Source organism: Suricata suricatta, chromosome 16, assembly GCF_006229205.1.
Source record: "Suricata suricatta isolate VVHF042 chromosome 16, meerkat_22Aug2017_6uvM2_HiC, whole genome shotgun sequence".
In the NCBI taxonomy this organism is placed as follows: domain Eukaryota; kingdom Metazoa; phylum Chordata; class Mammalia; order Carnivora; family Herpestidae; genus Suricata; species Suricata suricatta.
This window is the reverse complement of record NC_043715.1, coordinates 43,348,265-43,364,582: the sequence shown is the minus strand read 5'-3', so window position 1 is coordinate 43,364,582 and position 16,318 is coordinate 43,348,265. Positions and strand designations below refer to the sequence as shown.

Genomic DNA, 16,318 nt, shown 5'->3' with positions numbered 1-16,318 from the left:
AACATTAAAAATAAATAAATAAATCCAGTATGGCTACTCTGGCTCTCTTTTGGCTTCCAGTCACATGATAGATATTTCTCGATCCCTTTACTTTCAACCTGTAGGTGTCTTCAGGTCTAAAATGAGTCTCTTGTAGACAGCAAATAGGTGGATTTTGTTTTTTTATCCATTCTGCTACCCTTATCGTTTGGTTGGAGCACTCAGTCCATTTACATTCAGTGTTATTATTGAAAAATGTGGGTTTAGATTCATTGTGTTCTCCATAGAATTCATGTTTGTAGCGGTGTCTCTGACACCTTGTATTCTTTGCAACATTTCCCTCATAGAGTCCCTGTTAGGATTTCTTGTAGGGCTGGTTTGGTGGTCATAAAGTCTGTCAATTTTTGTTTATTTGGGAACACCTTTGTCTCTCGTATTTTGAATGACAGGCTTGCTGGATAAAGGATTCTTGGCTTCATGTTTTTCCTGTTCATCACATTGAAGATTTCCTGCCATTCCTTCCTGGCCTGCCAAGTTTTATTAGATAGGTCTGTAATCACTCTGATAAGTTTCCCTTTGTATGTTAGGGCCCTTTTATCCCTAGCTGTTTTCAGAATTCTCTCTTTATCTTTATATTTTGCCAGTTTCACTATGATAGTAGTGCTGAAGGCTGATTCAAATTATGTCTTAAGGGGTTCTTGGTGCCTCTTGAATTTGAATGTCTATTTTTTTCCCAGATTTGGGAAATTCTCAGTTATAATTTGGTCTAGCACCCTTCTCTCTCTCTTCCTCTTCAGGAATTCCTATGATATGGATGTTGTTCCATTCAATTATATAACTCAGGTCTCGAATTCTCATTTCCTGCTCCTGTATCAATTTTTCTCTCTCTTTTTTTCCCCTGGCTTCTTCTTTTGCTATAATCGTGTCTTCTAATTCACCTATTCTTCTCTCTGTCTCTTCAATCCGTGAGGTGGCCACCTCCATTTTATTATTCACCTCATTTATAGCCTTTTTTACCTCGTCCCACCTATTTTGAAAGTCCCTAGTCATTGTATCAGTAGCTACTCTGATGCTTTTTGAAGCCCAGCAATTATTTTTATGACAATTGTTTTAAATTCTTGTTACATTGTTTAGATCTGTTTTGAGCAGTTCTGTGGCTGTGACTTCTTCCTGGAGTTTCTTCAGGGGAGAGTTCTTTTGTTTTGTCATTTTGGCTAGTTTTCTGTCTCTTGTCAGTTATAATAAAGCTCGTTGTGCACTGTGCACTGGTTAGTATTGCTCTGTTAAAGAAGGCTTGTTGACTGTCCAGGGCCTATCGTTTCAAGAAATCTTTTTTTTAATGATGTCTCTTAGTTTCTCTTGTTGTGCCTTTGATTATTTTATTTCCCTACTCTGCGATATTTGGCACTCTCCGTCATGCGTACTTTGGCTTGTTTCTTGGGGTAGCCATGAAAAGGAAAACAGACAAACACACAGGGAACAGAAGCATACAAACACACAGACAAATCAAACAAATTAAAAGGGGGAATGGAAGAAAAGAAAGAGAGGAAAGAGAAGAAAAGAAGAAAAAATAAAGGGAGGCGGAGACAACAAAGAACATAAGACAGTCTAAAGGTGTATAACCAGTTGAGGGGAGACATAAGTATGAGTTAAGGGAGATTATATCTGCATGGCAAGAGAACAAAAAAGAGGGGAAAAGGAAAATAAAGAGTAAAAATTAAAAAAATTTTAAGTAAGAAAAGTGATAATAATAAAAATAAGTACAAAAAAAGCAGCAGCCCCCCCTCGTGGATAGGCATGGTTTGGTGTAGGTAGGTCTTTGGGGCTGCTCTCGGAAGCCCTGCCTTGGTGGTTGCAGAGAGAAAAATGGGGTGCCCCAAGCTCCGCTGAAACTAAGTGCTGCAGGCCACTCTTTTCTCCCTGTGCCACAGATGAGCCAAGCTGTATTTTCCAGGCCTGCTTAACTTCAAAAATACTAGTCCGTGCACTTTTAAATGCTACCACAGTTAGGATGTACTCACTTTGTTGGCTGGCTCCTTAGCAGGCTCTTGTAGAGGGAGGGAGCAGTTTCTCTTGGCGCTGGCAGGGATTTGTGCTGCTGCCACCAGAGGCGAGGAGCTCTGCAGGAGGTGAAGTGTGCACCCCCACAGCCACGGCCGCCAACTCCCAGCTGGGATTGTGTACGGGGAGGGAGCAGTTTCTCTTTGCACCAGGCAGGATTTGCGCCGCCGCTGCCTGAAGCCCCAGTGTGCTGCCGGAAATGAGGTACACGCTGCCGGAAATGAGGTGCACACTCCCACAGCTGTTGCTGCCAACTCCCTGCCAGGATCGTGTAGGGGTGTGGGCTAGTTTTTCCCTGTTGGCACCTGGGATTCAGAATTTGTGCAGCCAATGCAGAAGGGGAGATGCACTGTGGAAATGAGGTGTGTGCCCCCGATGCCACTGCCACCGAGACCGCTGACTCCCTACCCAGATCGCGCAGGTGTGGGGGCTGTTCTTTTCCCTTGTGCCACCCAGGTTCGGGATTCGCGCTGCCCAGCGATTATATATGGAGAGTTTTTCTCTCCCCATGCGGGGTTAAACGTTCTTTATCTCTTCTCTAGAAACAGTACTATCAGCGTGTTCAGTTTCTCTTTCTGTTCCCTTTGTCTCTCGGGCTCCGCACTTTCCCTGTGTTGGGCTGGGGCTCCCACCTCCCCTGCCCTTCTCGGGCTGGCCTGTTTTCCAATCTCCCCAGTTCGCACTCACTCAGGCATCTTTGAGGTTGTCTTCTTTCTGCAGGCTGTATTTTCTCCTTCCACTCTTGCAGATGAGAGTAATGTCCTTCTCAGTTCGATCGATGGGGCAGATGAAGTTTACAGAGCTCCCTTCTTCTCCACCATCTTGGCTCCTCCCCTCTTGAATATCCATTTTTTTGAAGTGCTTATTTGAGGTTTTGTTTCCCATTTCCTTTTGATTTTCTGTCATTCATTCTTTATATGTTGTGGATGAGTCAGTCAAATATATGACATATATATTTGATATTTTATGATCCTTGTTTATATATTATTAAATATTTATATATCATATAAATGTATATATTTTATATTAACTCATATTAACATATACTATATCATGTATTATATATGTAAATATAAAATATATTCTCTGACTTTTTCACTTTCTTAATTGTTTTTTTATGAAATAGATTCTTTAATATAGTAAAATTTGTCATTTTTCTCTATATAATTAGTACTTTTTGTATTTTAAGAACTCTTTGCTATCTCAGCATTATCAACATAGCCAAACTATGGAGAGAGCACAAATGACCACTGACTCATGAATGGATATGGAATATGTGGTATTTACCTGTGATGGAATATTACTCAGCCACCAACAAGAATGCAATCTTACCATTTGCAATGATGTGGATGGAGCTAGAGTGTATTATGCCAAGTGAAATAAGTCAGTAAGAAAAAACAAATACCATATTTCATTCATATGTGGAATTTAAGAAGCATTTTACAAAATGTCCTTTCTTGGCAAAAGTGGAAATTAGTACACTATGTTGAACCCTCAATTCTTCAGTTTCCTTAAAATTTTTAATTATCTTTGAAACCAATAGTGTGGTGAACCAAAGGCAAGAATGATGCCTAGAATTCCTTCAAGCTCTTTTTTTGCTGGGTGGTTTGAACCTTATAACTGCATCCAGGGAGTGATTCAGCACCATGGACAGATCTCAAAATGTGGGGCCCATCTTGGGGGACAAAGGACTGAATTTAAATGTACTGTACAGTATAGTCTGCTTTGAGCATGGCAGTCTTCGTGTGAGCACAAAACTGCAGGCCTAATACCTAAATTAATGAGTTTAAATCTCCACTCAATAAAATATTTAGATTATGATTGCACTTAGTTTAATTAACTGCATTCTCAGAATAATGTGATGGAGATTCCCTTTCAACTTGTAGTTAACTTTGTTGAGAATTCTTATTGGGGGTTTCAGGCAGCTTCCTAAAACCTTATTATAAATTATTTTAATATATGTATTATGGTATTAAACTATGTTGCTTAATTTTATATTGGTTGCAAAACTTGATTTTAGTTTTTTTAAAAAAGATTAAAACTACAATATTTTTCTTTGCTTATAGATCTGTTCAGGTTTTCTATAGTATCTTGAGTCATCTTTGATGATTTACTTTTCTCCAAACAATTCATTCTCTGTATTTTTGTATTGAACTATATGTATATAGTAATACATATAACTTTAAAATTTTTAATTCTCCTTGATATATGTAGCTCTTTTACCTTTCTCATATATAAAGTTGAAATTGAATCTTTTTTTATTCAGTAACTCCAATTCTGTACTAATGGCCTTTTCTTTTATAAATTTTTTTACACTTGATCTTAGCCAAAAGGCCGAGAAGTGATGTCTTTTATAAATTTTTTTAATGTTTTATTCATTTTTGAGAGAGAGACAGCATGAGCAGGGGAGGGTCAGAGAGAGAGGGAGAAACAGAATCTGAAGACAGGCTCCAGGCTCTGAGCTAACTGTCAGCACAGAGCCCAACGTGGGGCTCGAACCCACGAACCATGAGATCATGACCTGAGTCAAGTCCAAAGCTTAACCGACTGAGTCACCTAGGCACCCCCATTAATGGCCTCTACAAAGAGAACACCCTTTGATAAGGATTTTATTAGCTATTTCATGAATTTCTAATTTATTGTATGAATTACTTTGTTGTACTTAGCTTAGTTTTAACCATTTTTATTAAAAATTATCTTCTGGTTCAAACTGGTTTTTTTCCAACTTTTTTTTTTCTTTTAAACTGATAATCAATTTATTAAAAAGGCTGCTTTAAGCATCTGCAATGGTGACTTCAACCTCCACTCCCAGCTCAATACTTATGGAAGTGATCTGCCTCACAGTCTCAGAAGGACTGTGCAGATCAATGAGCCACTTGTGGATCTGCATCTGAAACCGGCCCCAAGTCTTAGGTCACCACAAGGAGTTTTTCTAGTAGTGATTCTCAGAGTCTTGGTGGGCATCCGAACCGGTCCTTTCACGTTGAGATTCTTTTCCTTGGCGCCTCTGATCAAAGATTTTACACAACTTCTCTAAAGGTTTTACGTTGTGGCTGGCTAGAGTAATTCTAATTCAGTGAATTGCCACCTCCGGTTCCACGGGCGACTTCTCGGTGTCTTTAGAAGCCATGGCTGCGGCGGGGCTTCCTGACCAACTTGTTCCTCAGGGAGAGCGAACTGCGGTGAGTCAGGAGCAGGAGCTGGGCCTCCCAAGGTCCACACCAGCCGCAACCGCCTCCTCCCCTTTTCCAACTTTTAAAATCAACTGCCTGTTAGGGGCGCCTGGGTGGCTCAGTTGGTTAAGCATCTGACTGTTGATTTCACTCAGGTCATAATCTCACGGTTGGGATTTCAAGCTCCATATTGGGCTCTGTGCTGACAGCGTGGAGCCTGCCTGGGATATTCTGTCCCTCTCTCTCTCTTTCCCCCCCCCACCCCCCCGGCCTCTCTCCCCCACCTCAAAAATAAACTTAAAAAAAAAGTCACCTGCTTGTTATATGACAGGCACTATAAGTGTGTGGACAGAGTGGTAAACAAGACAAAACCTAGTTCCTCAGTTGAGGTTTTCTAAATGCATTAAGGTTATTTATTTCTTAACAAGTAGATCTTTGGTGATTTCCCATGATTTTTTTATTTATAGGCATCACATTATCATTTATCACTAAATGGTCTAAAATTTCAGATTTGATTTTCTACTTAGGAAAAGTTTTATTATGGATATTTTCAAATATATGCAAAGGTAATAAGAATAGTACAATGAACCAATGTACCCATTATACAGATTTAAGACTTAGCAGTTGCCAATGTTATTCCGTCTGTTCCTCCCTTCCTATATTTATATGTGCTTGTTTATTTACGAGAGTGCATGCATGGGGTGGACGGGCAGAATCCTAAGCAGGCTCCACTCTCAGCTCAGAGCTCTATCCCATGACCCTGGGATTATGACCTGAGCCAAACTCATGAGACATCTGACTGACTAAGCCATTCAGGCACCCCTTTTCTGAAGTATTGTAAAGCAAGTGATAGACATGATGTAATTTCACCCTTGAATACTTCAGTATGAATCTCTAATGTATAAGGATTTATACACATTAATAATTGGTGACGATGCCATTATCATGGCTAAAAAATGAGTAATTGCTTAATACAACTTAAACTCTAGGTTTACATTTTCAAAACAATGTAAATAATGTTTTTGTTTGTCCAAGTCAGGATTGTATTGAACGTATTTCATTTTGTTAATTATGGTCTGGTATTTGGGGACTTGGTCCCAGAGAGACTACCCTTCCCAGGGATAGCAAATTCCTAGAGACAGCAAACAACTCTTTTGATCAAACCCACCAAGCCAAAGCCCCAATGTTCTGCCAAACTCTCACACACCAAGCCTATATTCCTTCTGCCCAAATCACCCCAGGGCCAGGTACCAGACAACTAGGGACCACTCCTATGCCTCAGAGTCTGCCGAAATTATTAAAACTATCCAGGGGCACCTGGGTGGCTCAGTCCATGAAGCATCTGACTCTTGATTTCAGCTCAGATCATGATCTCATGGGTTCGTGAGTTCAAGCCCCGCATTAGGCTCCTCGCACTGACAGTGTGGAGTCTGCTTGGGATTCTCTCTCTCTGCCTCTCTTGCACACATTCTCTCTCTCAAAATAAATAAACTTTAAAAAACCATTATCCATTCCCAAACTTTCTCAGTGTACTTGCCCAGATTCCTTGGAGAAAACTTCAGCAAAGGCTCTTTGCCATGCTCTGCCCTCTCCCCACTTCTGCCTCCCAACAGAACTGGGTACCTTCCCATGTGGCTCTGTGGGCTTGCTATTGGCTCTTGTTTTTAGAGATCTTTGAGTATAAACATCTTCCTTTATGACAATCATTTCTGTATCTGCATGTTGTACCATAATTGATTAAAACAAGGATCCCAATATGTACCATACACTGTATTTAATTGATATCTCTTAAGTCTCTTTTGATTTGTAACATGTTTTTATTTTGTCTTAACCTATTGGTTAAGAACCAAGACCATTTATTTTGTGGAATTTTGCACATTCTGGGTTTGGTTGTTTGCTTCTTTGTGTCATTAATTTGTTCCTTTAATTCCCCAAGCTTTCTGTAACCTGGTAATTAGATTTAGAGACAAACTTTTACTCCTGAGTCAACATTTGGGGTAAGAACACTTAACAAATGATGCTGTAAGTAGCCAGTGCACAAGCGAGATGCACTTAGCAGGGCTGTTCTTATTGAGATGTTAATGTAGATAGGTTCTGCCATTTTCCATTAAAAGCATCCTATCAATCTTTTTCACCTTATGATCTTTTTGCATCCAGTGATATCACCACCAAGATCCATTATTTCAGAAATTAAAGAGTGAGTTTTCAAATTCTATCATTCCTTTGATGTTTATTAACTAGACTTCTCTAGTATTAAAGAACTTTTCTTCACCGACTTTTGATTGTCTTAAAATATAGATCATAAGGGAAAGACATATTAATGCTCCACTTTCCCTTTATTTATCAATAAGTGTTCTAAGATGCTTCATCCCTGACCAGCGCATTTGGTTAGGGAAAAAGGAAGCTATCAAAGCTTTTGTTGTGACAAAAGGACATAGGAGCCAATTTGAGGAGATTCCCGCTGATGAAAGATTGGACAATCAGAGCACAAAAAAAGGCTACAATGTATTTTTTAAAACCAACACAGGAGTTACAAGTAATTTTTAATTTCCAAAGTTTCTTTTTACATTATTCTTTGTTAATTTTAAATTAAATTTAGACTTGGGCCAGAGAGTGTAGATGGTAGAATATCTGCTTTTTTATGAACAAATTGAAAAACAATTTCTCACTTCCACTATTTTTAAAAGAGTAAGTTATCTGAAGTTCACTAAGAGTGAGTGTTGGTGGAAGGCCTTTCTATATTCATTGTGCCCAGTCTTTCATATGAATTTTCAAAGGAGTAATATTAATGATAATAAAACAATTTAGCGACTTAAAACAATCATTTTATTATATCTCATGATCTTGTGGCTCAGGAATTTGGGCAGAGGCTCAGTTGATTCATCTGTTTTATATGGTATCAACTGAAGTCACTCAATGGCACTCAGCTGCTGAGTGGAGGATTCAACACTGTTTCACTTAAACATCTAGTGTCTTGGGAGGTATGTGTGGAAGACTGAGCTCAGAAGGGTACTTCTTCCTCTCTTTATGGTCTTAGGGCTTCTGTATTGGTCTCTTCAGCAGAGCAGCCAGACTTTTTAACAGAAGTCAGGGCCTAAGCTTGAAGGAGCACTCCAAGAGATGAAGTAAAATCTACCAGTAAAGCCTGGAAACTGGCACAGCAGTACTTCTATTAGTCAAAGTAGTCACGGTCTGCCCAGCTTAAGAATGGATGTAGATTCCAGATATTAATGCGTGGAGGGAAGAATGTCAAACAATTTGCAATCATCTTTATTCTGCCACAGTACTCTATTGCCATTTTACAAATGAAAAAGATTATAGCACAGAGCAGTTAAGCATCTTGTCAATATAATACAAGTAGGAAAGTGACCGGACAGACATAAGTGTCTCCCACATTTGTCACATTGATAGGATTAGTTTTTAGAATAAATGTGAAGTTGATCACATTTAAGTGATGGTGGAATACATTAACATATTTTTAATGATATAAAACCTCTTATGTCAAGTCAATTACCTGTATGAAGGAAGCAAAAGGGATTAATTACTACATTCATAGAGTGTTCTACAACACAGAATTGAAAAACTATCTTATATTTTTACATTATGAATTTTCAGATGATGGGTAAGGTGTGAATGCTGTCTAAAGGCCTTCTTACATTCCTTACATTCATAGGGTTTCTCACCAGAATGAATTCTCAGATGCTGAATAAGGGATGAATTAAGTCTAAAGGCCTTCCTACATTCTTTACATTCAAAAGGTTTCTCACCAGTGTGAATGCTCTGATGTAAAGTAAGTTTCTGGCGCAGTCTAAAGGCCTTCCCACACTCCTTACATTTGTAGGGTTTCTCACCAATATGAATACTCTGATGCTGAGTAAGCTGTGCGAGCAGTCTGAAAGCCTTCCCACATTCCTTGCAGTCATAAGGTTTAACACCAACGTGGATACTTTGGTGCGAAATAAGTTGTGAGTAACGACTAAAGGCCTTCCAACACTCCTTACATTCATAAGGTTTCTCACCAGTATGAATTCTGTGATGAAGAATAAGATGATACCCACGACTAAAGGCCTTCCCACACTCCTTACATTCATAGGGTTTCTCACCAGTATGAATCCTCTGGTGCAGTGTTAGCTGCTGTCTCACTCTGAAGGCCTTCCCACACTCCGTACATTCATAGGGTTTCTCGCCAGTATGAAGTTTGTGATGGACTCTAAGGCCAGAGCCACACAAAAAGGCCTTCCCACATTCTTTACATTCATAGAGTTTGTCAGCAATATTAAGCTTCTGATGTCGAGTAAGGTGGGCATACTGTCTAAAGGCCTTCCCACATTCTGTACACACATAGGGCTTCTCACCAGTATGAATCCTCTGATGCAGAGTAAGCTGTCCGCGCACTCTGAAGGCCTTCCCGCATTCTTTACATTCATAGGGCTTCTCACCAGTATGAGTTTTCTGATGTACTCGAAGGTCTGGGCCACATATAAAAGATTCTCCACATTCCTTACATTCATAGAGTTTTTCACCAGAATGAAGTCTCTGATGTCTAGTAAGGTGTGCAGTCTGTCTAAAGGCCATTCCGCACTCCTTGCATTCATAGGGTTTTTCACCAGTATGAATTCTGTGATGGAAAGTGAGCTGTTGGCGCACTCTAAAGGCCTTCCCGCATTCTTTACATTCATAGGGTTTCTCTACAAAATGAATTCTCTGATGTGGAGTTAGAGACGTGCGTTTTTGGTAAGATGACACTTTTTGTGATGTAATTTTCACTTGACTAAAATATTCCTCCTGTCCTTCAAATTTTCTTTTAGACTCCCAGTCACTTTTTAAAATTAAGCCCTTAAGGCCATGGCTTTTAATTCTTTCCATTATCGTCCATTGGTTTATTTCATAAATGTCATTTTCTGAGGATAAGTTCTTGGTGTCATACCTGGTCTCTAAATCTGAAAGAAAATAAGAGCAAACACACAGTTTACTTTTTTAAAAGAAGTTAAATTTCTACAGTATAAAAAAGACAACTAAATACTTAATGAAATTCTGAAAATGCTGTTATGCAATTTGAAAAAAAAAAAGCATACAGTAACACCAGAAAAAATGAAAGTTCAAAGTTCATGTTAAGAAAGTAAGACTAGTGGGGGTCTGGGGGGCTCTGTCAATTAAGTGTTCGACTCTTGGCTTTGGCTCAGGTCACGATATCATGGTTTGTGAGATTGAGCCCTGCATGGGGCTCTGCACTGTCAGAGTGCAGCCTGCTTGGGATTCTCTCTCTCTCTCTCTCTCTCTCTCTCTCTCTCTCTCTCTCTCTCTCAAAATAAATAAACAAACAAAAAAAAGAAGAGAGACTGGTGATTAGTAAACAGTTTAAGTCAGTGGGTATCAAGCTGAGATGTGGAGTAGAATCACAGGAAACTTGTTATAAATATTGAGGTTTAGACACAACCTAAACCATCCGGATCAGATTCTACAGTCTTGGCCAACCCAGTATTTAATATTTTCCACACAGTTCTGATGGAGATAAAGGTTAAGAATTCATACTTAACTTTTTTCAACAATTCCTCTTTATTCTTAGAATAAAATCAAACCTGCTGAGGTTGAAAGGCCTCCACTTACTTTTAACACACCATCTCAGTCTGCTCTACCTTCCAGCATTCTGCTTGGGCTCTTTGCATAGCTGGCTACTTCTCATCCTGAGGTCTTAGGTGAAAAGTTATTTTCTTTAAGGCTAACTCTCAACCTATGTTGTTGGGGCACCCACGTTGCTCAGTTGGTTAAGCATCTGACTCTTAGTTTTGGCTCGGGTCATGATTTCCTGGCTCACTAGTTTGAGCCCTACATCAGGCTCTGCACTAACATATAATATATGTGTATTATATATCAATATATATCTGGGTTGAAATTATATATTTATTAATTTTTCCAATTGTTTCTCTGATTTTTTTACCCCTAAACTACTTCAATGGCAGAAACAATCTCTACTCTCCATTAAATAATATGTGCATCGCACATAATGGGTTTTACTTTTTTTTTCTTTATGTCTTTATTTTATTTTTGAGAGAGAGAGACAGAGAGTGAGCAGGGAAGGGGCAGAGAGAGAGACACAGAATCTGAAGCAGGCTCCAGGCTCTCAGCTGTCAGCACAGAGCCCGATGCAGGCTTGAGCCCATGGACCGTGAGATCATGACCTGAGTCGAAATCAGACGCAACCAACTGCGCCATACGGGTGCCTCTGGATTTTACTCTTTTAATTCCCATGGTTACATACTTATTCTGAATATATTTCTGACTCTATTCTTTCACATATGATAACAATGATTAAATATTCCCTTTATCAATCCAAGCTAGTCTAGCTAAACATATAAATGGAAAATGATGGCTATATATTCCTATATATCCTTTTATTGCTTAAACCCCTTATCTATGCCCATTCCTTCCCTCACATAGCTATGAGTTATTTTTTGTCTCCACAACACAATAAAAGTGCTGAAGAGTTCTAGTCACTTAATTTCTCTTTAAGCTTACTCATCCATTTTATAAATGCTCAGCTAGTTTTGTCCCCTTATCCCCTCACTCAGGTCTCCTTTCCGTTCCTTCAGAGGCAAAGCCATTCCTATATTTCCTAGAAATGTGTACCACTGATTTTCCACACAGGAAAATATGTTTATACCTTACTGAAGTTCTTATGAAATCCTCAGCAAAGAAAAGGATGTGATATGTAAGGAAGTCACTAAAAGGGACAAAGTGTCTTGCAGTCACATGAGTGTGAAGAATTTGCTAACGAGGGTCATGTTGGATATAGAGGTAAGATGGTAAACCAGCGGGAGAAAGAGCCAGGGAAAAATTTAAGTGCTGAATGAGTTATGTACGAGAGAGAAAAAGGAGGATGTTTTCAATTATTATAATATGGTCTGTGTAGGGGCGCCTGGGTGGCTCAGTTGGTTAAGTGTCTGACTTCGGCTTAGGTCATGATCTCACGGTTCGTGGGTTCGAGCCCCACATCAGGCTCTGTGCTGACAGCTGGCTCAGAGCCTGGAGCCTGTCTTCGGATTCTGTATCTCCCTCTCCTGACCCTCCCCTGCTCACACTGTCTCTCTCTGTCTCTCAAAAAAAAAAAAAAAACAAACCCAAAACCCCTATATATAATATGGTCTGTGTAAAAAAGTTAAAATCATATTGACATTTTCTATTGAAGCTAGAAATAATAAAATTTTAAAAAGCCAAAAATAAATCCACTAGAAATTTTAGAAGTCTATACTAAATAACTTAGATCAATAGGGAAATAAGTTCCAATATAGTATTTTTATATTTTAGGAAATGGTAATAATAATTTACAAATCCACATTAAATTAGTATTTACAAAATATAAGCACAGTGCTTAGAAGAAAATTTGAAAAATATTTACAGCAATAAACATGAGAAAAAAATTAATTAAAAATCAAAGAAGTTAGAAAAAGAAGAAAGTAAACTGAATTAAAACAGAAGGAATAAATTAATCAGTATAAACGCATAACTAGTCAGAAAACAGAAAAAAAAAGAACTAATAAATAAAGCAAAAACATTCTTTAAAAAAACAAATCAGGGACACTTGGGTGGTTCAGTCGGTTGAGCATCCAACTTTGGCTCAGATCATGGTTTCATGGTTTGTCAGTTCAGGCCCCATGTCAGGCTTAGAGCCTGGAGCCTGCTTCAGATTCTGTGTCTCTCTCTGTCATACCCGACTCACACTCTGTCTCTCTCTATCAAAGATAAGGTTTTTAAAAAACAAACAAAGGGCGCCTGCTTGGCTCAGTTGGTTAAGCAGCTGACTCTTGATTTCTGCTTGGGTCATGATCTCATAGTTTGTGGGTTTGAGTTCCGTGTCAGACTCTGTGCTGACAGTGTGGAGCCTGCTTGGGATTCTCTCTCTGCTCCTTCTCCACTCATATGCTGTTTCTCTCTCTCTCAAAATAAATAAACTTTAAAAAAATCAGCAAAACATCTAAAGTGTTACTTAATTTAAAGAAAACAGCAAAGGGGTGCTTGGGTAGCTCAAGTCAGTTAAGCATCAGACTTTAGCTCAGGTCATGATCTCAAGGCTCATGGTGTTAAAGCCCCACTTTGGGCTCTGTGCTGACAGCTCAAAGTCTGGAGCCTGCTTCAGATTCTCTCTCCCTGTCTCTCTGTCCCTCTCCTGCTCACGCTCTCTCTTTCTAAAAAATGAATAAACATTTAAAAAGAAAAAAAGAAAATAGCAATAGAGCACAGAGAATGGCAAAGTGAAAATAACCACAAATACAGAAGACAGCTGAAAAAAATTATTTTGCTAATAAATTTTAAAACATAGCTAAAATGAATAATTTTCTAGGAAAATATAATTTACCAAAATGACCACAGAAGAGATACAATGTTTAAACATTAATTTCCATAGAGCAAATAGAAAATGTGGTCAGACCTAACCATCTCCTTCTCCTAGTAAAGAAACATTAAAGAATAGACCATCTAAATTCTATTAAGACTGATAACTAAGGAAAAGGAGAACTTCCAAATTATTTTCTTAGAGTAATATTGTACTAAATATTTCATAAAAGGAAAACTAACATACTAATTTTCTGAAAACTGATATAAAAATTTTAAAACATCTAATAAGACAGCACATTGAAAGACTTAGTGTTATTTATTCAAAGAATGTTAGAGTGGTCCAATATGAGGAAATCTATTAAGATAAATCAAAACACAGGGGTGCCTGAGTGGCTCAGTCGGTTAAGCATCCAACTCTTGATTCAGCTCAGGTCCTGGTCTCAGGCTCTGGGGTCAGTCTGGTGGGGTCAGGCTCTGTGCTGACATTGTGGAGTCTACTTGGGATTTTCTCTCTCTCCCACTCTCCCCTTCCTTCACACATGCTCTCTCTCTTTCTCGCTCTCAAAATAAATAAACTTAAAAAAATCAACATATTAATAGGGCTGCTGGGTTGGGGGGTAATCACAAGGTTAACTTCAGAGATTCTGAAAGGCAACTCAAATAGGAACCGTTCCTGATTTAAAGGAACAGCACAATAAAATAGAAATAATTACTTCCCTAAAATGATACAATATATATAGAAAGGCAGATTTTTAGTTATTAGTCAATACACTTAAATAGAAAAAAGCTAGAATTAGAAAAACTTAAGAGGAGGAGAAGGACATTACTCTCATCTGCAAGAGCAGAAGGAGAAAATACGGACTCCAGAAGGAAGAGAACCTGAAGAATACCTGAGTGAGTGAGTGCGAACTGGGGAGATCTGAAAACGGGCAGGGGAGGCAGGAGCCCCAGGCCAACACGGGGCAAACGTGAGCAGAGCCCAAGAGACAAGGGAAGAGACAGAGAGACTGAACACGCTCGTAGTATTGTCTCTGGGGAAGAGGTAAGGAACACTTGGCCACCCTCAGAGAGAGAAACTCACTCCATAGATAACTGCTGGGTAGCGGGAATCCCGAACCCAGGTGGCGCAAGGGAAAGAACAGCTTCCAGCCCTAAGCCATCTTGGCGGGGAATCAGCGGCCGAAGTGGCGGCGACCATAGTGACCACAGCGCCAGGGGCGCTCACTTCGAACTCGGTTTTGGGAGCGGGAACACACACCTCACTTCCAGGGCGCTCTCGCCCCCTGCATTGGCTGAGCATATCCCGAATCCCAGGAGCCCACAGGGAAAAAATAGGGCCCACACCTATGCGATCCCGGCAGGGAGTTAGCAGCGGTGGAGGCCTGGGCACGCGCTCAGGCTGCTGGAGCTTCCAGCTCATTTCCAGCAGCGCACAGCGCCTTGAGCAACAGCTGTACAGAGCCAAGAGAGACTCACTTTTCCCCCACCCATTGCAATCGTGATCCCGGCTGGGGGTGGGGACTCCACAGTTGGGTCTGTGAAGGTGCGAGCACTTCACCTCCTGCTGCTCATTTTGCCTCAGGCAGGGGCAACCGAAATCCCTGCCTGAGCCAAGACAAACGGATTCTTCCCCCTAAGAAGCCAGCCACCAAAGAAAATACATCTCATCTGTGGTAGCACAAAGGTGCAAGGACTGGAACTTTGAACCGAGGCGGGCCTGGAAAATACAACTTGGCTCAACTGCAGCCCAAGGAGATTGGACTCATTAGAGTGGCCTACAATGCTTAGTTCAGCAGAGCTTGGCATGCCACCATTCTACTCTCTGCAGACACCAAGGCGGAGCCTCTGAGAACAGCCTCCGAGACCTACCACACCAAACCACGCCCATCCACAAGGGGGAGCTGCTTTTTTTTTCTTATAAAAATTTGTTTTCTTCACTTTTTTCATACTTATTTCTTAGTTATTATTACTTTTTTTTACTTAATTCTTTTAAATTTTTACTCCTTATTTTCCTTTCTCCTTTCTCCCTTTCTTTTTCACCTTCTTGCAATCCAGATATATTCTCCTGTATCTCATCCTTACCTCTCCCCTCAACCGGTCATACACTTTTAGACTGTCTACTGTCCTTTGTTGTCTCCGACTCCCTTTTATTTATTTTTTTTTATTTTTATCTTTTTGTACTTAATTCTTTTAAATTCTTACTCATTATTTTCCTTTCTCCTCTCTTTTTTTTTTTCTCTCACCTTCTTGCAATCCAGATATATTCTCCTGTATCCCAACCTTACCTCTCCCCTCAACTGGTCATACACTTTTAGACTGTCCACTGTCCTTTGTTGTCTCTGACCCCTTTTTCTTTTTTTTCTTTTCTCTTCTTCTCTTCTTTTCATCTCTTTCCTTTCCATTTTCTTTCTTTTCTTTCCTGCTTTTAATGTGTTTCTTTGTTTGATTTGTCTGTGTGTCTGTGTGCGTCTGTTCCCTCTGTGTTTGTCTATCTGTTCTCCTTCTTAAGACTACACCAAGAAACAAGCCAAAGTGTGCATGACGGCAAGTCCCAAATATTGCTGAGTAGGGAAATAAAATACTCACAGGCACAACAAGAGAAACTGAGAGACACCATTAAGAGAATATTTCCTAAAACGACAGGACCTGGACAGTCAATAAGCCAATAAGAAGGATCTATTACAACCAATCCCTTAGAAATACAAGCAATCATCAGAGATTACTATGAAAACCTATATGCCAACAAACTGGACAACACAGAAGAAATGGACAAA

At 39.6% G+C, this 16,318-nt stretch overlaps 1 protein-coding gene and 1 pseudogene across 1 annotated transcript in view; both read right to left on the bottom strand.

The window, feature by feature from the left end:
• Positions 1-4,813: 4,813 nt before the first annotated feature.
• On the bottom strand, positions 4,814-5,170 carry LOC115281038 (annotated as a pseudogene).
• Positions 5,171-7,010: 1,840 nt separating this feature from the next.
• The window catches only part of LOC115279772, a 72,712-nt gene continuing 63,404 nt past the window's right edge, over positions 7,011-16,318 (bottom strand). The window contains exon 13 of the mRNA XM_029924278.1: positions 7,011-10,153. Within this exon, the coding sequence (XP_029780138.1) occupies positions 8,802-10,153 (1,352 nt within the window). The 3' untranslated portion in view covers positions 7,011-8,801. The remainder of the gene's footprint in view (positions 10,154-16,318) is intronic.